This window comes from Eumetopias jubatus, unplaced genomic scaffold (assembly GCF_037043125.1).
Source record: "Eumetopias jubatus isolate StellerSeaLion01/CBP00866 unplaced genomic scaffold, mEumJub1_p1.0 scaffold_12, whole genome shotgun sequence".
Lineage (NCBI taxonomy): Eukaryota > Metazoa > Chordata > Mammalia > Carnivora > Otariidae > Eumetopias > Eumetopias jubatus.
In genome coordinates, this window is record NW_028274818.1 from 109,890,068 (window position 1) to 109,911,203 (window position 21,136).

Here is a 21,136-nt window from a genome sequence, read left to right on the forward strand (position 1 = left end):
CACGAGGGCTTGGCGCCTGCTCTCCACAATGCACTGGCTTGTTTGTCCCCCGAGCCCCAGCGTGTGGGTGTCCAGAGTCCAGCCCTGGGTCCTTCCCTCCTCAAGGTACTCCCCACTGGGCCCTGGCAGAGGCCAGCTTGGGGCTCTCTGCTCTTGGCCACGGTGGTACCATGTCTTAGGATGTAGCTCCTAAGGGAGAGAAGAGGTCACGCACCTGGGACTGGACAACTTTCATGGCTCTGCGTGCTGATAGTAAATCTGTCGGATTCAGCGAGTGGGTCCTGAACCCCACTTCCGGGTCGCCGTTCCGACTCTTTATGCATGCCTGTGTTCACTGAGGCCCCTGCCGTGCTCTGTGCACGGCTTCCTGCACCCTTCCATGTCGCCCCCATGCCGTTTCCACCCCTTGGAATGTGTCTCCGTCGCGTGGGGCCCAGTTCTCTCTCAGCATTGAGCTAAACGTCCTCTGCCTCCCCCTGTTGCTGTCCCGCAAAGACATCCCACGTTCACTGGTGGGCACATGACTGTCACCACGGCCGTCCTCGCCATGGACCTGCTTTATATCATGCCGCAGCCACTGAGTGCCGGTGCTCCCATGTGCTGGGCACACGCTTGCCGCTGTGCTCAGACCGTGTCTTTGAGTCCTCACTGCAGACCCTCTGGGTGCTGGGGACCTGGCCATGACTCAGATGAGGGGACAGGTGCAGTGAGCGGGCAGGCGGCAGGCCGGTGGGCACTGCGGGGCTTGCTCACGCCAGCTGTCCCGTGTGGACAGTGCAGTCCCACGCGGCCGAGCCCCGGACTCAGGTTTAAAGTACTGAGCGACCGGACGTGGACACAGGGAAGCAGCGTGTGCCCCTGGGCCTCTCTCCCAGTGTGGGGGCCGGCCTTTTTGGTTTTGCCAGGTTTGCAAAGACCTAACAAGAGGTTGGTGATTTATTACCTTTAAAAAGATCCATCTGCATCCTGGGGACACTATCCTGAGAAGATGGCTTCTTAGTCAAGGAAATAAACGTCTAATGGTGTAATTTCTGGTTCTTAATTGGATCCCTGCACAAAAGGAGAAGAAAACTCCCCAGTGTGGCGGGAGCACTTTGGTTTGTTCCTGTCTGGAGCAGAGCAACATGCTGTCGAAGTTCTCAGAGCCATAGCATGTTGAGTATCTGGCAAGGCTTCACCTCTCAGTGTTTTCTGTCCCGGGTGAAGCTCGGAGTTAGCTTGTCAGGTCTCACGGAGGAATCCTGCTGCCTTGTGCTCGTGGACTCTGTGCACTGCTGACTTCCCGTCCACGATATGGGGCGTAGCTCTGACCTCTCGGTCTTCGTGGCCTTCGCTGGAGTTTGGTCCGTTGTTCCGGTGAGTCTTGCACGCTTCTTGTTAGGTCTCTGCTTGGGTGTTTGATCATTTCCATTACTCGCACATTGCTCTCTGCCCTGGCTGGCAGCCCCAAGCTCACCACCAGCCTGCCAGGGCCCCTCACAGGGTCGGGGGGCCAAGAGAAGGTGGGCACTCCAGACGGGGAAAGGGACCCCCCAGCAGGCCCTAGCACACAAAGCCGAGGCGCAGTGAGAATCTCTAACAGCCACAGATCAAAGTTGGTTAATTTATCTTTAAAAACCATGGGGCTCCTTCTAGCTGGGGAGACCTTCTCATGCTCGTCCCAGTCCTAAGTACGGTGTTTGCGTGTCCTTTAAATGTCTCCCGCTCTGCAGTGACCCTCTCTCGCAGCGCTCCTTCTCAACTGCCAGTTCTTATTGTGTCCGCATTATGTGATTTTGCTCCTTACCGTATTATTAAATCCGCCACATCTTCACTAGCTGCTGCGGTTCCCCTCCCATGCGTTCACTGCACGCCTTGTGGGTATGTTGGTGGGGAGCTGGGTCGGACGTGGTCCTGGCCTTGGCGCCCATGGTCCTCTGCAGGGGCTCAGCTGGCCTGGACTCTGCCTGCCAGGGTCTCGCTGCTGCTTCCTTTGGCCCACGGCCTCTGGGGGAAGCTCGCGTGGTGGCCGCGGCCGCCCTGCTCCTCTGCAGCCGGACTTGTCCCGAGCCTTCCCGACTGGGAAACGTGGGAATGTGGGTGTCCTGACACCCCCAGTGAGCCCCATGAGGCAGAGCTGACCTCAGGTGTTCTGTAGTGACGCCTTTTCCCCTTGGGCAGCATCCCTAATGTCACCTGTGGAGACACAGAGGGTCCAGAGTCCTTAGAACTGTGTGCACGTTTTCTGGAGAGGGGGCTTCCATTCTCATGGGATTTTCCTAGACTTTCTGACAGTCTCGCCCCCCGGTGTCAACCGTTGCTGTCCTGGAAGGAGGTGGCCTCCTTGCCTCAGCCAACCCTGTGGAAGCACGTGGACACCTCCTTCCATGTGTTCCTGGGGGTGGGCTTTCCTCTCTGCGGAGCTGGGCCTGGGGCACCAGAAACCGCGGCTGGGATAGCTGCGTGCTCCTCTAGGGACCCAGGTGGGTGTGAGCTGCCCCTACGGCCTCCACATCTGGGCAGCTTCTGGCTCCGTTTCTGTTTTGGTTTTGTTTTTTTCAGCTAAGAAACTGGATTTCTCCAAGTCTATCTCTTGGGCCTTCCTGTCTTCTCTCACCATGTACCTGTCATCTGCTGCTGGGCTGCCCTGGCCAGTGTTTCTGGCCCTAAGGCTAATGGCCCCTGGGGCGCTGTCTCAACCTGCTCACTGGGTCCTCTTTCTTAGCAAATGTGCTGGCGTAGGGGATGGCTCCGCAGGCGTGGAGAGCGGCTCCTGTAGGGTGAAAATTCTGCTTGCACGTGCTCTCCACCTGGGCTTCTTGCTCTGAGGTGCAGACAGGTATGTCCCAGCTCCGGGACCAGCTGTGCTCACTAGGAAATGCCCGGGAGAGCCACCGGTGGCTACCTGTGGCCTGTTGCGTCAGGTGTGTCCCTCCAGAAGGGATGGAACGTGATGAGGGCGATCTGTTTCGGCCTCTCACCCCTCCCCAGGAAGCAGCCACTACAGGGCCCTTCCCAGATGCATGATGGGCCCAGAGCTGAGCAGAAAGGCGGCCTCTGACCAGGATTCCCACTGTGACCTCAGCATCGTCTCTTTTCTGGGACACCTGAGTCACCTGCCCCGACGGGGCTCTGGAGAGGCAGCGGCCTGAATCCTGGGACACAGTGGGCCTTGGCTCCGTCAGTACCACCTGTGGTCCTTGGCCCAGGCGGACCCTCGTGCATCCCGGGAGCAAGTAATGAAACAGACTAGGGGTTTGAGCATCCTTCCTCTGGTGCTCAGCAGTGCTGGGTTCATTAGAATCATGTCGAGGTAGAGGCATATTCCCCTGCTCCTCCTGCTGGTTGTGGCGTCATGGAATTGGGTAAGGTCCTTGGGATCGAACTGTGTATCCTCCCAAATTAAACTGAAATACACGGTCTCTATTTAAAGGTTATGCTATACTAGCGAGCCAGCCTCGAGTACCATTAGCATTAAAGTTTCATGATGCTTTGGAGCTGTGAGTGAGTCTGGCAGGCCCGGCCCCCTTGCCAGGAGGGAGGGACCGACCTTGTCACCAGAGGAAACAGGCAGCTCAGAGGCTGGTCCATGCTGATCCTGGCTTGCTGCCACGGAGGTCTGTGCCCGGTGCTTGGGCAGCTCCACCGAGGAGCTGTGTCTCCTGCGCTCTGCTCTCATCTGCGTCTCTTGAGGGCACAGACCCTCTAGAGAGCTCCACCTCTGAGTGTTCATTGGTCCCCCACCTTCTGGGTCTCCACTCAGAGGTGAGTCCTGTACAGGAGACTGCACTCTGGTGAATCTCCAGCCGGACTAATAAGAAAGGGAGAGAAGACACAGATTACCAGCATCAGGAAGGAGAGGGAGCAGTAATGCTTGTTACCATCCTATTGGGTGTAGGTGCATCTCATTGTAGTTTGGGTTTGCATTTCCCTGATGGCTAGTGATGTGGATAGAGCATTTCCTCACATACTTGTTGGCCATTTGTAGGTTTTCTTTGGAGGAATCTCCTTTCAGATTCTTTATCCATTTTTAAATTGATTTTATTTTCTGTTGTCTTTTTGTTGAGTTGTAAGACTTCTGTAGGGTTTCTTCATAAATTATAGATTGAGTGGGTCATCTGGCAAGATTGCATTTTTGTATGTCGAGCCATTCTTGCATTCCTGGTAGAAAGCCCCCCTGGTCGCAGTGTGTGACCCTTTCAGAGGCTGCCCGCGGGGCTCGCCACTGTCTTGTCGAGGTTGTGTACGCCTGGATTCCTAACGGTTCTTGGTCTTAGTTTTCTTCTCATGTGGTGCCTTCTCTGGCCGTGGCGTCAGCTTTATGCTGGCCTCGTGGAATAAGCTGAGAAGCATTCCTCCTCCTTGACTTCTTGTAAGAATTTGGGAATTCTGTGTTAATTCTTTTATGTGATTGGGAGCATTCGCCAGTGAAGCCATCCGCTCCTGGACACGCCTTTGTTTCTGATTGAGCCTCCTCGCTTGTCATGGGTCTGTCCAGATTTTCCCTTTCTTCTGGAGTCAGTTTGGGGGTTTGTGTGTTTCCGGGAGTTTGAGTCGTCCAGGTGGCCTAACAGCTGCTCCGGGATTCTCTTACCATCCTTCTTACTTCCTAAGGTCAGTGCCTCTGCGCCCCCTTCTGCCGTCAGCAGATGGGCCCCCTTCTCTCTTCCCTCCGTTGGTCTAGCTCATGTTTGATGGCTTTGTTCATCTTCACTTCTCGGCGGCCATGCTTTTCCCACTGACTCTGACTCGCCTTGTTTCCCTCAAGCTTCTCGTGTAACTGGTCTGTTTTCTCTGCTTTTCCAGCAGTTTCTTGATCGCTGGGTGGAGCGGTATGATTATGATACGCCTCGTTGCACTTCATTGTGTCTCCTGTGCTTGGGGTTTCTGCATTTCTTAGCTCCGTGGACTTGCTGTCCTTGTCCTTGGTGAGTGTCCGGTTACCCACAGTTGGGTGCTGGCATAGTCCCCCAGCCCACGTGTGCTCTTCTCATTTCTGAGAATTCTCTCTCTCTCCCTCTCCTATTGTGCATAATTCCTGTTGCTGTGTCTCCAGGCTCCCTGACCTCATCTTCCAGCAGAATGACCTGCATGTTTTTATTTCCAGTGTTGCTGTTTACGTTTCTACAAAGTTTGCCTCGGTCTTCCTTTTTGCCCGCACATTTATACTTAATATTTGAAAGTATGGAATTTAGTTATGTGACTGTTTCAAAGTCATTTTGTGCTCCTAGCACGCGTGTTGGGCGGATGCAGGAGACCTGTGTATTCCTGTGAAGACCCATGAGCTTCGTTCAGGTATGCAGTGAAGCTCCTTAGAAATGGTCCCATCTGCCGGGTGGCATTTTGCTGACATTCTGGGCTGCCCTGGGGCAGCATTACTTCTGGGGCTAATTATCACCAGCCCTGGGCCTCGGCCTCCCTGGGTGCTCTGCCTGGTGCCCTGTGAGTGAGGGGCTTTGGAGTCTGGCTGGACGGAGGAGGTGCTTTTCCCTTTTGGCCCTTCTCCTGGTTCAGTCTTCGGTCTGGGCGTCTTTCCTGTCCTGCATCTGCCAGTCAGGGTTGTGCTGCACACTCTGGGGTCCCTGCACACGTCCTGCACTGTGAGGTCTGGCTGCCACGGTCTCCCCACCCTCCTGATTCTACCTTCTCAGCAGGGAAGGCGAGCTGGGGCACCCAGCAGGCCTGCCTCATGCTCTCCAGCCTTCCAGTTCTCCAGAGGTGGCCCTGGCCGTGGGAGCCTCTGGCCCAGCTTTTCACCCTAGCCTCTTGTGCACCTGGCCTCCCTTAGAGCACTGGGCATTTCTTCCAGAAGGTGCTGGGGTGTATGTCGTTGATTCAGAGTCTTCCATGACACGAAGATTTGCAGGAATAAATGTAGGAAATCACAGTTCATGTACTGAGCGCTTCCTGATACCAGGGCCTTTGTCTGATTGTCCGGGGGTGGGGTCAACTTATATTCTCCGGCCTGGTCAGGGCTCCTTCCCTGCCCCCGTGGTTGTATGGATGGGACCTCAGTCTCCAGACTGTGGCCCCAGATCTCCTCCTGGCTTCTGGGTGCTGAGCATCCTGTGGACTCGGCCCACAATGCCCTCCAGGGTGGGGACAGGGGAGTGCTGGTGTGTGCTTTGCCTGAGGCCACCTAAGCAGATTTGCCCTTGCAGGATTTGGGAAGTGAGTCCTGGTCTGGAACGTTTGGGTAAATAGTAGGTTTCTGATCCCTTTTGGGAGGCTATCCAACCTTTGTTGTATTAATCTCTGGCTTGTGGAGGGGATTTTCACTTCTGTATATATATTCCACTAATCTCTGTAGACTGAGGGGATGAAGAGCAGTACCTTTGAGAAGTGGTGCGGCCTCCTGAGCTGTGACCTGCTGCAGAGACATTGTCCTGGGTCCTCCTGTCCTGCCCCCACCACACACCCACCCCGCTGCTCCCCTTCCTCCCACACCTGACTGCTGGGGTTTGGCGGCCAGTTGGTGGTGCAGAGATCTGACCGCATGGCGTCCACACAGGTGTCTGGGGTTGGCTGCAGCCCCTGCTTGCCTCCCTGACTTCAGCGAGTGGGGTCTCTGATGGGACGGTCTCGGTGGTTGACCCCCCCCCCCACACGCATTTCCGTGTTCTTGACGCCTCCGTGCCTTTGCCCGCACTGTTCCTGCTGCATGGCATCCCTTTTCCACCTGGGACACTCCCTCTCCTTGAGCCTGTGTCTTCGCTGCAGTGGACAGGCTGCACATGACCCTGTCCAGCTGCGTCCGAGGGGGTGGTGTGATTTCTCAGCCAGCGTGTCTCCCCGCCCTCGTAGACTTGGCTAACGTTCAGACTCAGACGTCGTCCCCTGACCTGCCTGCCAGAGAGGGAGTGTTAGGGCCGAGCCAGTGCCCCTTCGACGAGAGCCTTCTCTTGGGCCCTTTGGTTCTCAGTGGCCACCTGGGGCTGTGAGGTTGCTGGGGGTGTGCAGACATGGGTCCAGGGCACCCCCCACGACCCCATGTGGGGGTTCCACAGGCACCGCCCCTGTCTCCGGGTATGGAGTTGACGTAGACGGGACAGACGGGACATTCAGGCACGGGCTTGGTTTGTGGGCCTTCCAACGGTTTTGCTCCCTGCCATGAGCTGGTCACCAGTCTGTCATGAGTCTGTCACCGGCACCCTTGACAGCAGGTGACTTGCACGGCCCTTCCTCTCCTGGCCGCTTTGGAAATCCCCATAGTCAGGAGCAGCTTTTAAGACCAAGGGGAAACGGAAGGACAGTAGTGGATGAGAACGGTATTCCTCACCCCAGCGACCCTGAGGCCGCGAGCATGCCACAGCGACGCATGTTTCTCACGTGACACACGGTTTTCTGTTGTGAACAAGAGGCAGGATTGTCTTTCCTCTCCTGTGGCAGGTGACTTCCTGCAGAATTCGTTGCCGCTGAGAGTGTGCAGGAAGCATCTGTGCTGCTTTGTCGGAGGCGGGAGGGTCCGGGTTCAGACCACAGTCGGCTGCTCTTGCACCTGTGCAAGCTTGAGCAGCACACTTGAGATGGGCGCCGTGTGCCCGGGAGGGCCCGGCATGTGCTGCCTGTGGCTCACGAGGTAACGCTCAGCGCCAAGGGCTGCTGGCCCCGCGCGGGCGAGAGGCGCCCTCAGCACCATGCCTGGCTGGCACCCTCCCCAGTGAGAAGCTGGCGCCGAAGCCCCTCCAGACCCTCCAGCCGTGCTGGGTGCTGGACGCACCACGCTGGGGTGGGCGTGTGGTCAGGCTGAGCCCCGCCGCCTGGGGGTCGCAGTCCAGGTCCTTAGCGATAGGGAGTCGGCAGCCTGTCACTACCAGGGGTGGGCGAGCAGCCCCCTGCTTCCAGGCCTCGGCATGCCTTCCGCCCACCACCACCCTGATGGGGAGAGTGGGTGGGCCAGCTGCGGGGCTGTTGGGCTGGCGTCCTGCAGACGGTGCGCCCTTCAGCTCTTGGGCCTCTGTCCCGGCTGACTCGTTCCCTCATCAGCAGGGAGGGGATGGGCCAGCTTGGGGGCAGCAGACCAGCCCACGGCGCGTCCAGCCCACTGCCATCTCTCAGTAAATGCACTTAAAGTGACGTGCCCGTTGGTGTGCGGGTCACCTGTGGCTGCCTGAGGCGGCAGTGCGGTTCTTCCACCGGGCCTTCCCGCTACGAGTGTTCTGACCCCTGGTTGAGAGGATCCCTAAAGCTGTGTCACCCCCAGTTCCTGGGCTTGATCCACGCTGCAGTCGGGGCCTGGCTTCCAGGGGCCTTTGTGAAGATGCCCTGACGTGTGGGCACCAGGCCCTGAGGAGGCACAGTCCCCTGGGAGGCAGCTGGGAGGTTTCCAGGGAGCCCAGTATGCCCGAACCCTGGCTGTGGGTTGGCCAGCAGAAGCTCCGAGGGCAGCAGTTCCTGGCGCTCTCTCCGGTCGGCATGTGTCTGCCAAAGTACGGGATTTTCCTGGTGGCCCCTTGAACCAGTGCCTTCCCTGTGGTCTGGAGTCAGGGTCCAGAGCTCTGTCCCTCCCGATCTTGAGCCAGGACCCCAGAGTGGCACAGAGGCAACACCTATGTTCAGTCAACAATTGGGCGAACACCAGGCTCATGCGCCCAGCCCCCACAAGGGCCTGGAGGTCGGTGCTGGGGCGGAAAGCCGGAGGGACTGCTAAGGACCGGTGGTCGGGGCACGTGCCGCCACGTGAGCCACTTGCTGGGGTTGGTTATCGAGAATAAAGGCTCGACTGGGTGGCCTGTCCTTTGGTGGATGCTGGCCTGGGCTCTGAGCCAATAAATGGATATTTTTAGTGTTTTCTTACTGTTTGAGTTAGCGACACGTGCATGCGATGTGAAGTGGGGATCGTAAAAACAAGGCAAAATGGTAGCGCTCCGCCATCTTCCTGCCCGGCAGCCTGCTGGCTCCCAGTGTCTTGTGTGGGCTGGGAGGTCCCTCCTCGTGCAACCCCAGAGTGGAGCAGTCAGGTGCTCGGGCAGTTCACGTCCTTGGCATCAACGGTGAGTGGCGGGCTCGGTTTCTGTTGGCGTCAGAGGCAGGGGGGCTGGGGGCGTACGGACCTTCGGCCAGGCTGGAGGCGAAGTCCCCTCGGGGGCTGCTTCCTGGTCCCCACGAGTGTTCAGCTCCAGGTTCAGCATGAAAATGGCAGGGGGGCGTCAGCTGGCCCTTGGCTTTGGAGGAACGTTTACCTCCTTGGCCTCAGCCTGCTTGCCTAGTGAACAAGAAGCAGCCTCCGAGGGGGCCGTGGACGGGGCTGGCACGTCTGGCTTCCCCGGGGCGGGGGGTCCCCAGGGGCACCCACCTGTCCCAGAATGTGAGCAGTCTGCCAGCCCCGGGCTCCATGGGCGTTAGATTCATTTGGAGCAGGCACTGCTGGTAATTACGCCTGTTTATTTGGAGAGCGAGCCCAAGAAAGGAATATAAATTTGTGTGTTAACTTCAGAGGCTGGAGAGGCAGAGCGGTGTCTCTCCAGGAGACAACGTGTGGAGGTGAAGTAGGGAGCTCTGTGGAGTGGCTCCCACTGGCCGGGGTGGGCCCAGGACCTCGTCCAGGGTGTGCATGGTGCGTGGGCCTCGTCCTCATCACGGGCGCTGCCCCGTGACTGCAGACAGCCCCTCCGAGAGGCATCCCCTCCGAGCCCTACCTGCGGGCTGGCCGTGGTTTGAGAATGGCTCCTAGAACCGTCCTCATGGTTTTGTCATTTAGCAAGTCTCTCAAGATGCAATCCAATTAGCTTTCTGTTCTTTTTTTTCTTTATAGCAACCCCAAATACAGATTTTTCTCAGTCAAGTATGAAATAGGTAGTTGTAGGCTGCAATATTAATGCATTTCCAATTTTCACTTCTTCCAGTGCCAGCTCCTAGCAGTGTGGCTTCACCTGTCTCTCCGGGCGAGCCAGGGCCAGGCCTCAGGGTGGGGGAGGGCAATGCCACGGGTGGGCCCTGGGCACCCTCCAGAGGGGTGGCCGTGTGGCACTGCAGGGAAGGGGCTCTGGCTCTGGTGTGTGCCGGGCCCTCGGATGGGCATTTTCCTCTCTGTCTTCTCACTTCCTGCTCAGACCTCAGGAACAGAAGGTATTGCCCCCACTTTACAGATGAGGACATTGAGGGTCAGCCTGTTTGTGAACAAGCCCAGGGGCTCCCGGACAGCATGGTGTGAATGCCCCCGGGAGAGGGGCCCTGGAGGAGAGGCTGTGGCCGTGGACGACCGTGCACCCCGTGCCCAGCTGTTCCTGAGGCAGCCACAGCAACACTGCTCCCGGTCCTCCCCCAATAGCCCCTTTCAAAGCCCGACTGGTTTTCCTCCTTTTAAGTATAAATCCGTTTAAGTACTTTGTGAAATTGGGTGTCTGGTGGGTAAACCAATTCCAGGTCTTTTTCCTCCCTGGATGGCGTGCTTTCTTGTGTCTTTACCGCGGCCCCACTCCCTGCCCCGGGCTGTCCTGGTCCTAGCCCTGGCCGGTCCACCACTCCCAAGGCTGTGCTGCACTGGGCCACACACGCAGGGGACGTGCCAGGCCTGGGCTTGTGCTTGTCATCCACGTGCTCTGGACCCCTGCCTGTGGGCCTGGACCTCCTTCTGCGTGCCATGTCTGAGCTGGGAATTGGGTAAAGAGGTGACCAGAGCGTACCCACCTTCAGGAGTTCCCAGGCCGGTGGGGAAGAAAAGTCACACACACGAGTCCTGGAATCACACAGTTGAACAGTGCACGGGGGCTGGCACTCCTGGCTCGGGAGGACTGGTGTGAAGGCGGCCTTTGGGGTGGATCTGAATGGTGGTTGGGGACTGACTGGCAGGCAGAGACGTGTGTCTTGTGTGCCGGCCACCATCCCGGGCTGGGGAGCCGGGAGGGTGCAGGCTCCCCGAGGGCAGGCTGAGGCAGTCCCTCATGGGCCTCAGGACGTGTGGGCTGTAGCCCTCGGAGGCTCGGGATGTCAGGCACTGGCGGGGCGGGAGAGAGTGAAGTAGAAAGCCTATTTGTTACGAGTCAAGCTTACAAGTTAAAAGAGCCTGTTTGGCTTTGAACACTGTAGCATGTCAGCATTTCTTCCTTCTTTCCTGGAAATGGTCCAAAAGTACCAAAAAGAATGAAAGCCAAAAAAGACAAACCTAAATTTGGGCCAAACAGAACTTCAGCCAGAACTCAAGCCCCTAAACGGGAGGGGGCTGGCTCTCAGCGGAGGCGGTGGCAGGGGTGTGCAGGATGAGCCCAGAGGTGAAGCTGCCCAGAGAGAACAGCGCTGGAAGGAGCAGCTCCGTGGACCGGCTCTGCTGGCGGGGGTACGGCCGCAGGGGGAGACGGAGACGAGAGCTTGCGGCGTGCCCTCTTGCAGAGAGAAGTCGGGAAGGTACGTGGAACTCAGAGCCACCTGGTCAGGTTTGGAGGAGAAGGCAGCCTGTCCTTTCTGCAGTGTGTGCCCTTTTGCACAAGCTGGATTGAATGAAAATCATCTTCAATGAGTGATAAAGGCAAGATCACACAATTTTGTAAAACCCAAACATTTTGTAGAAAAGCAAGTAACAAAAAATTTTCACAAAAAAAATTAAAAACCTGACCTTGAGCAGACGAAAATTGTGAACATTTTGCCGCGAATCTGGGGTGTCTGTGAGGCTGGAGCAGAGGCGAGCTGGGGCTGGTGGGCCTGAGGGCCGGGTGCGTGTCTGCAAGGAGCGGTGGCCAGAGCCGAACCCACAGGCCTGGAAGACCAAAGCCAGCGTGGCGGTCAGGAAACAGGACCAGGCAGATGCTGTGGGTTCGGGAAACACGGAGTCCATGTGTTTAATGGAAGTTCTCCGGAAGGAAGCAGACGGGAGCGGACGTGGTAGTGGCAGTGTTCCCGCCATGGTAGCTGAAGGTTAAAACATTTGAAGTGAACGTTGTGTAGCGAGAGCACATTTAGCTGTCGAAAGTGAACAGTAAGAAGGGTCACACATCGGTAGAGGAGGCAAACAGGGACTGTCAAAAACACAGAGAAGTGCAGGTATTACGTCAAGGGAAGAGTTATAAAAGCAACCACTAGAACAAAAAGATGCAAACTCATTTCACACAAAAAAAGTAAACAAGATAAACAGGCTACAGATAGATCATCGATGTTCAGAAAGAGCAGAGATGGGGACCAGGGAGTCCTTGAGGGCACCAGCAGTAGAAGAGTTTGTGACCCATGATATTCTCAGTGGGCCAAGAATAAGTGATGGAAGGAACAGTCCATTTTAGATAAAGCCCTCAAGCCCAAAACTAAAGAAGACTCTTTTGATAAAGTGCTCATAGGAAACGCTCACCAGAATTCACCGTATATTGGTGATACAGGAAACCTTCCTGAGCTCAGGTAGAACTAATGCAGACACGTGATGAACTTGAGATTTATGAACAAAACAAGAAAGAAACAGAACCCAAACCTCTGTCCTCAGCGTTTCTTGGGTCGAAGAAGAAAGGGTATCCAGAAATGCACAGAATCCAGAAAACACGTCTCAGAGCCTGTGGGAAGCAGAGCGGGGTTGAGAAGAAAAATTGCAGATTAAATATTTATATTATTGAGCAGGAAAGCGTGAATAGAGATAGATTAAAGACCCCGCACAGGAACTCAGGAAAGGAAAACAAAATAAGCCCTAGTCAAGCAAAAAGTAGGAATTTGCAAAGATCAAAGCTGAAATTAATAAGAAAGTGAAAAACAGTGGAAATAATAAATCCAAGTGCCCGTGCCCGAAATAAAGCCAGTTCAATGTATGAATCCCCCACAGTCCCAGTGAAAACTGAGTAGACGCACCCCCCCCCCACGTGAGGACTGAGAAGAACCAGAGTTTTTGGCGGGGAGGGCGTGCGGGTCTTGCTCAGCAGCACCCCGCAGGTGCGGACACGCACATGGTCATGGAGCTGGGGCTCCTGCACTGGACCTTGTGCGAGCCGTACCTCAACGGTAGGGGAAATAGAGCAAACACGTAAGTAAATCTAAAAAGAATAGATGTGAGTTGTACCACAGCTCAACTTAAATAAAAATCTGAATGAAATGAATACTTTGACTCCAGAAGTGATAGAAATGTTAAAGAGATTAAATATACAGGTGTTGCCCAATGGCCGCCCTGCCCTCCCCCAGAGAGAAGCAGCAGAAACCAGTCGCCTCAGGTTGAGGCAGTTTGAGGGGGCAATCTGCGAGGCCGTCCGAACATGGACCCCATGCGTGCCGTGCACGCTGACCAGAGCATGGAGGGGGAGGCTCTTTGGAGGTGAGCAACGACTGTGCCGTGTGGGCAACGTGCGCGCAGGGGCTCAGGCTGCCCACGGGTCGGGTGCGGAGCCCACAGGCCCCGGCCGCGCCCCACGGTTTCCCCCGTGCTGGACTGCTGGATTGTTTTTAGGGCAAGTGCTCCATATTTGCTGAAAGGCGTTTGACAAAAACCCAACATTAGTCTTAATAAAATGTGAACATATGGATAATTTCTCAGCATAATAGAGTGTATCTCTTTCGACCCAAAACTGACGTGCTGTAAATAGGACGATACGAGCTTCCGCTCCAGGGACGCCCCAGACAGCTCGGGACGTCCGGGGTTCCTGGTGTGGGGGGCAGCCCCGGGCCGTCGCTCTCACAGCGGACGTGACTATGTGCCGAGCCCGCCCGCTGAGAGCCGCAGACCAGGGTACTCAGTCCCCGCCGGCTGCCCCTGGCCAGTGCGCGAGGCCGAGGCGCCCCCGTGAGCCGGACAGGCGGCCGCCTGCTCGCACGCTGACTCCCTGGTCTGAGCATTTAACCCAATCCCAGTATCTTCTGAAAGGGTTTCGGTTTTTGTTTTGTTGAGGAGCTTGAGGGGAAGGATGGGGTGGGAGAGAGGAAGGACCCTGGAACTGTCGCGGACAGACGGCGGATGGAGGAGGAAGTCAGAAGCAGACGCAGAACTTGGTGACAGCGTGGAGTCGGACGTCGGCGTGGGGATGTCACGCCTCGGGATCCTCGTATGGGGACATCAGGGGCTGGCGGGGGGACCAGCGCATGCGAGAGCGGCCTCGCCGCAGCATGACTTCATGCTGTCAGGTGGGAAGCGGCGCAAACCTTCGTCCCTGGAAACGGGTCAGCAGGAGGTGGGAGTTCCACGGGGCCACAGACGTGACCCGGGAGGCTGTCTGCACCGGTTTGGAAATCTCTGCAAAGTAGATTGGGTGAGAAAACCAGAGTACCAAACAAGGTGAGGCTGTCTTACCGTTTTCCTAACAGTAAATGAAGAGATAAGTTAGGCGACGAGCCGATTCCTATTTGCGGGCGGAAGCACAGACTGTTTCTGGAGCCACACAGCCCGACGGCTCCAGGTGGCTGCAGCTAGCACCGGGGTGACCAGGGTGCTTTTGCAGAGCCCTCTGGGGTGTGTATGCCTTGTGTCCCACGTCTGACCCTCGGATCCTGAGGCTGCACAGTGGTCACAGCACCTGGGGGGAGGGGTACGGGCCTGGGCCGGGACCGTGACGTCCCTGCGGAGCGTCCTGTCTTGCAGCTCCGCAGACCAGCTTTGCTGCACGGGCACTTGGAGCTGTGAGGTGTGCAGCCTGCTCTGCTCAAGAGACGGAGAGGGATCAGCCCAGACTGCGCTCGGGCTGGTTCTGTGTCCTTCCAGGAGAGCCGGCCTGGTCCAGCGAGGTCCGTGTGTCCACTGGCCTGTTTGGCTGTGGCCATGAAGAGGACACAGGGACCACCCGGTCCTGCATAAGCATCCAGGCGGCATCAGAAAGGAGTGAGGAGCCTGGCCAGTTCAGGGAGGTGTATGTGTGGGAGGAGCAGGAAGGGCCCCGGACACGGTGGACACCGCTTCTCTGAGTATGAGCAGGCCTTGTTCCACGTTGTGGTGCCACGGCGGGGTCACTTCGTCCCTGCCCTGTGCAGGGGGCCTGTGGCCAGTGGGCACTGGGGCGGGCATGTGTGGGGACTCTGACTCTCTCCTTTCCTCTGGGGACTTCAGGGAGGCCACTCCCACTCGAGCTTGCTCTCCACGACCAGCAGGATTGGGGTCACCCACGTATGTGCTGGTCCCACTTGGGACCTCGATGGTTAGTATCAGGGTTTCATACAGACTGGATGCCTCGGGCCCAAGAATTCCTAAATAAGTTGCCCCAGTAGGACCTTTCCAGGAACAGCCTAGAGAGGACGTTTTCGAGAAGGCTGCTCCCTCAGGCCCAGGAAGGCAGCTACGTGGAGCCACACTCTGTTCCCTCAGCCCCGGGCCATGCTGATCTGTCAGCACCGTTCCCACAGACCCCGTCGGTGCCCAGCTCAGGACAGCGGCATCGTCCACGTGCTGGTGCGGGACTGGGAACTCTCGGCCGCCCCGGTGAAGGGGCAGGGGTTTCAGCTGCGAGGCCCAGAGGGTAGTGAGGCGGGTCCGCAGACCCGGACTGGACACCATTCCTAGCCTGTACCTTTGGGTGGGCTTGGCGGGAAGTCTCTTCCTGAAATTACCTGTCCCCTGGCGTGCACAGTCGGGTGGGGAGGTCGAGTGGCCTCCCTTTGGGGCATCAGGATAGGCCGCTGCGGGGAGGGGCCACGTGGGAGCTGTGTGCAGGCCACCCCCCGATGAGGTAGGGAGACTCGTGTCTGCCCTGCACCCCCACCCCATCAGCTCCCCCTGCAGCGCTCACCAGACTGTCATGGTCATTGTCCCATTCAGCGGCTTCCGTGGGGCTCTGGAGCTTGAGACACTGGTCAGCTCACACCCGTGCTGCTTTCTGCAGCCGACTAAGGTCATTTCTAACGAGTACTGACTTGTCAGAGCCCCTTGGGGACATCTGCCCCGTGGACTGGGTCTTGTTTGATGAGGAGTGGCGAAGGCTGACAGGTCTGCGTTCTTGGTGGTGAGCCCGCCACCCACAGGGCTGCACCTGTGGGAAAGCCTTGTGAAAGACGAAGGCCCACCTGCCACCTCTGCCGGCCTTCCTGTTCTCTCACGTGACACAGGCTGAATGCTGCGAACTCGGGAGCACGCAGAGCCCCCCACCATCTGAGATTCCCACAGAGGAGCCTCAAAACCCATGTCTGCGCCAGAGCAGACCATCCTGGGTGCACGTGAGGGGCCCACCGCCCCCCTGCTTTCCTGTCTTGTTGCACAGTCAGTCACCGAGCATCCGTTCTGACCCAAGAACTGGGCAGACAGCGGTCAGAAAGACTGACCCCGGTCAGAATGACGGGTGCAGAGCCACATCTGCCAGACGGGGCTAACCCTAACCCTAACCCTAACCCTAACCCTAACTCTGAGGAACAGCCTTGGGTGTCCTGAGCCAAGGAGCTGGAGTCGGGGAAGGAGGCGTGCTTTTCAGGGAGCAGGAGTTCTGGGGGCTGTACACAGACTGCAGCCTTGCTCCTGTGAAGGCCCCTGCTCCTTCTCCGGCTTCTGTACATCTCCAGTCCTCGTTCCCTCCCAGGCAATCTGTGTCACCTATAATTCTGCAAGGGAATTCACAGCAGCAAATAAATAAGGTACCATGACTATTAAAGCAGATCAAAGCATTGGTAAACGTGGACTGTTCTTTCCAGCTGCTGTGACCCCCTTTCCCCAGATTTTGATGTTTCCCATCAGCATGCCCCAGAGTGTGTGTCTGTTGCTGCCCCAGAGGTGGGCGCTGAGAGGGAGGTTGTGTCTGGCGGGCTCTGAGGTCCGGCCGTCCTGGGTCCCCGGGACACAGGGGTAGCCCAGGAGACGGCGGCTCTGCCCGCAGCGTCACCCCCCCCCCCCCCGGCCCCGGGAGCCAGGTGCAGGATCTCCGGTCTCGGGGCCCGTGGGAGGAGGGGGGGCAGGGCAGCCGCAGCACCTCCCGCTGACCCGCTTGTGCTTTCTCGCAGCTGGAGATGGAAGTGAAGATGCTACAGTCTCAGTCCAGTGCCGCCGAGCAGAGCTTCCCACTGTCCAGGGAGGAGGCAAGCTCGCTCAGGTATGTCAGCACCTGCGGCCTCCGGGCCTGCCTTCCTGAATCGCGCTCCGTCTGGTCGGAGTCCTCTGCACGGAGACTTGGCTCTGTGCCCCCAGCACTGAGGGGTGTGCCGGGTTCTGCCGTCGGTGCAGGAGGGGCTTGTCTGGAGCCGGGCACGAACGGCCCTGTTTCAGAAGAGAGCCGCTCACAGGGCGCTTCCCTAATGTCAGCCAGGCCACCTTCAGTCCGTGTGTCCGGCCAGCTCAGAACACGCCTGTTTCCCCAGGGGCTTTCCCGATCCTCCCAACCCTGTCCTGACGCAGCACGCCACCCACCTCCTGGGCCAGGAGAGGTAGCAGGTCCTGAAGGAGGAGGTTTTCAGGGAGACCTCGGTGGAGCTCTGAGGGCCTACTGCCAACTCCCCTTGGCTCCCCCAGTTGGCCCTGTTGTTTCAGTTTGTTACTGAAAAGTGGCCGATGGGCAAATAGATGGCGTCTCCCCAGAACCTCTGGGTGCAAAGTGAGTGCAGGCCAAGCAGCCTGGGCTCTGGGGTGCTCTGAGCACCCCGCCGGCCTCCAGGCACGGGACATCCAGTTTCCCATCCTCAGGAGCTTCGGCGGGTTGGAGAGACGGGGTGGGTGAGCACCCTGCTGCTTGGTGACATGGCCAGGGGTTGGGGCGTGAGCTGTCCAGACCCTGTGTGCCCCCCGGGGCTGTTTGCTCATCTGCGCTGGGTGGGCAGCCCTCCTTTGCGGGTTGTGAGGACCGGGTGCGAGATGATGTGTGGGCCGTGGACTTCCCCACGGGAAGTGTGTGGGTGCAGGCGATGGCCCCCCTCTAGGTTCCAGGTTTCTCCCATCGTTTCTGGAGCCTGTCTCATGTCAGGACCTTGGCCTCATAAATAGCTGTCCCTGGGGACCCCCCCCCCGATTCTGCAGTTGCCATTTTGTTATCCTCTGACTTGTTCAGATGCGAGCATGTGCTGTGGGTGTCCCCCGGGCTGAGTGTGAGGACGAAGCAGGGTGAGCAGGGGCGCATCTTGTCTGTCTTCCTGAATGTTACAGAGTAATGGGGGTTAGAGGAGATGTCATTCACATAAAATCATGTCAGCAGCATGGGGCTGCCAAAGCACAGCAGAGGTGCTGCGAGAACTGGTGTCTGGGGGGGGCTTTGGCGGTGGGCCAGGCGGGGATGGGGACCCAGGGGTCAGCAGGGAGGCAGCAGCATGTGAGGGATGCGAGCGTGCTGTCCAGGCCCTGGTCTGCTGTTGGCCGAGCAAGGCCAGCTACGCTCACATTTGCATGGGCTGGCACGCTTTGGGTGGATTCCTTTTTATTTATCTTTAACATCTAAATAAAAGGCTTTATCGGGGATATCTCATATATCAAGATCAGAGCTTCCCGCCCCCACCGTCTTGTTTGGTGAAAGCAACTGTGGGAGACGAGCTTTTGTGGTTAATTAATCAAAACTGGGTCGACAATTGTGTGGACCACTTGCCGGGACACGTGCACATTGCCCTCTGAGTTTCTGGCCGCTCCAGGGAGGGCTGGAACCACGCGTGACAGCACATCGCGTGCTTCCCCCGTAGCCCTGTGGTGAGGGCCCCTGCTGGGCAGGCTCCAGGGTCCACCGAGCACAGCCACAGGGAGCCCCCGACCCCGGCCCTTTCCCAGGACCAGTGGCTAGGAAACAAGGTCTGTGAGGCCCTGCCAGCCCCTCAGCTGCTATGGCGCGGGTGGACCCCCCGGTTCACCCCCTGGTTCACCCCAGGTTCACCTCCCTGTTCACCCCACGGTTCACCCCACCGTTCACCCTACTGTTCACTCATGGTTCACCCGCCGTTCACCCCCCCCAGTTCACCCTGCCGTTCACCCCACTGTTCACCACACCGTTCACCCCAGGTTCACCCCCTGGTTCACCCCACAGTTCACCCCGCCATTCACCCTCTGGTTCACCCCATGGTTCACCCCCCGGTTCACCCCATGGTTCACCCCCCGGTTCACCCCATGGTTCAACCTGCCATTCACCCTCTGGTTCAGCCCCCGGTTCACCCCACAGTTCACCCCACGGTTCACCCCCCGGTTCACCACCCTGTTCACCCCGCTGTTCACCCCCCGGTTCATCCCCCAGTTCACCTCCCCGTTCACCCCACTGTTCACCCCCCGATTCACCCCCAGGTTTACCCCCCAGTTCACCCCCAGTTCACCCCATGGTTCACCCCCCGGTTCAACCTCATGGTTCACCCCACGGTTCACCCCCCGGTTCATCCCCCAGTTCACCTCCCCATTCACCCCACTGTTCACCCCCCGATTCACCCCCAGGTTTACCCCCCAGTTCACCCCATGGTTCACCCCCCGGTTCACCCCGCTGTTCACCCCCCGGTTCAACCCCATGGTTCACCCCACGGTTCACCCCACGGTTCACCCCCCAGTTCATCCCCTGGTTCAACCCCACGGTTCACCCCCCTGGTTCACTCCCCGGTTCAACCCCACGGTTCACCACCCAGTTCAACCCCATGGTTCACCTCCTGGTTTACCGCCTGGTTCACTACCCCGTTCACCCTGCGTACCCCTTGCCTCTGCTCCTCCCAGCGTCCCCTTCATGGTAAATGTTCCCAAGTGGTGCCATGCCCCAGTTTCCCATGTCACACGCCACACTTTGCTTTCCTGGGAAGTGCACGGGGCCACTCAGGGTGGCCCTTCAGCTGGGAGGGGCGGGTGGGGAGGGCACTGGAGGGTAGCAGCCACCCGCACCCCCCGTGAGAGGCACCTTGGCCCCTTTGCTCCCGCGTCTCCTGCAGGGGAGGGCACGGGACCCTAGAGGCCCCCCAGGCACCTTCCTAATCTCTTGTTCCCCCCACGAGTGGGCCACTTGTAGCCTGCTGTTGGTGACCAGGGAGCCTGTGGTCCTCGGGGACGGGGACGGACGTGGGCAAATGGGTGTGTTACCTGTGAAGTGTGTGGGGTCGAGGATGTGAGACGCAGGTGATGTGTTAAGTGTGCACACACGGAACGCTGCTCTTTAACCAGCAAACCAGGGGAACCTGCGCAGAGATGGACGCAGACGCTGTGGGCCTTTCCCCCGGAACAAATCCTGGTGCTCTCTTTACTGCTGTCACGTGGCAGCCAGATCCTAAGTGTGGTCTCTGCATTCAGTGGCCAGGTGGACTTCAGTCCCCCAGAGTCGCTTGTGGCTCTGCTGCACCTGCCGGCCCCTCCCCCTGCTCTTGGCCTGGCCCCAGACCCTCTCCACCGGCCTAGGACCCCTGCTTCGAGGACGGCAGGCACTGTGCCCCCTGGTCTCACCCACACCCCTTCCAGAAGGCCAGGTGCTAGACCCTGCCTCATTTTTTAAAAAAATCTTGTATTGAACAAATCGTTGTTGAACACCCTGTCTTCTGTGCACCCATGAGTCTACAATCAGGAGGACACAGGCCCTGCCCCCTGAGCTCCCAGAACGGTTGGGCAATCTCAGAGACGAGGGCACCGCTGGACAGGGCCATGGCAGCCCAGCCCCCACCCACAGCCCAGGCCTTGAGGGCAAAACTAGCCTCCCTGCATGTCAGACCTGCTGATGCCTCCTCCTTTCAGACCTGGGGCCGTGGCCCTCAGCGAGTGGTCCCGGTGGAAAGGTGGTGCCACCACGTGGGACAGCCCTCCAGCCCTGATGCTCACAGGCCATGAGTTCCTGGGCCAGCACCGGGTGTCTCAGGATCGGCCGGGGAGGCCAGGGCCAACCTGCAGGAGCCTCTGCAACCTCACACTCCCCGCCAACTGGCAGCTCCGTTGGGAGGTCGGACGGGGAAGCCTCTGGTCAGCAGGACTCCTTCTCCTGGGCCACAGGCACGCCTGTGAGCAATGGCGGGACCACCAAGCCTGGGCCCCTCTGCCAACCCCCTGCTCCGTAGGCTGGAGCTTGGTGGCCTCTCCCGAGGGCCGGGTGCCAGGTGCCGGGCTGCTGAGTGATGCGGCCTCTCTCCCTGCACTGACTTGTGCGGCGATGGAGGTGTGTGCCTCTGTCCGTCTCTCTCGGGGCCTAAGCGTCTTGTCCTTGATGCCTGTTCCACCTGCAGAGACCCGCTCGGGCCTGTGCTCATGGACTGTGCCGGGCGCTCAGCAGCCTCCAGAGACCTTGCCCTTCAGTCCTTGGCGATTCTCTTGGGTTATTCCTGGATTATTTCTTCTCCTCGGTTTCTCTAGTCCTTCTTTCTGAGCCTAGTATCATTTGGGTGTTGAACTTCCTGAATTCGTGCTCTGCTTTAAAAAGATTTTTGATCTTAT

At 58.3% G+C, this 21,136-nt stretch overlaps 1 protein-coding gene across 7 annotated transcripts in view; it reads left to right on the forward strand.

Annotated features, from left to right (window-relative positions):
* MAD1L1 (mitotic arrest deficient 1 like 1) overlaps window positions 1–21,136 on the forward strand; it is a 318,559-nt gene that overhangs the window by 187,595 nt on the left and 109,828 nt on the right. For all 7 annotated transcript variants that reach the window (XM_028091876.2, XM_088016764.1, XM_028091878.2 and 4 more), the window contains one exon: window positions 16,789–16,877. In XM_028091876.2, the coding sequence (XP_027947677.1) occupies window positions 16,789–16,877 (89 nt within the window). The remainder of the gene's footprint in view (window positions 1–16,788; window positions 16,878–21,136) is intronic.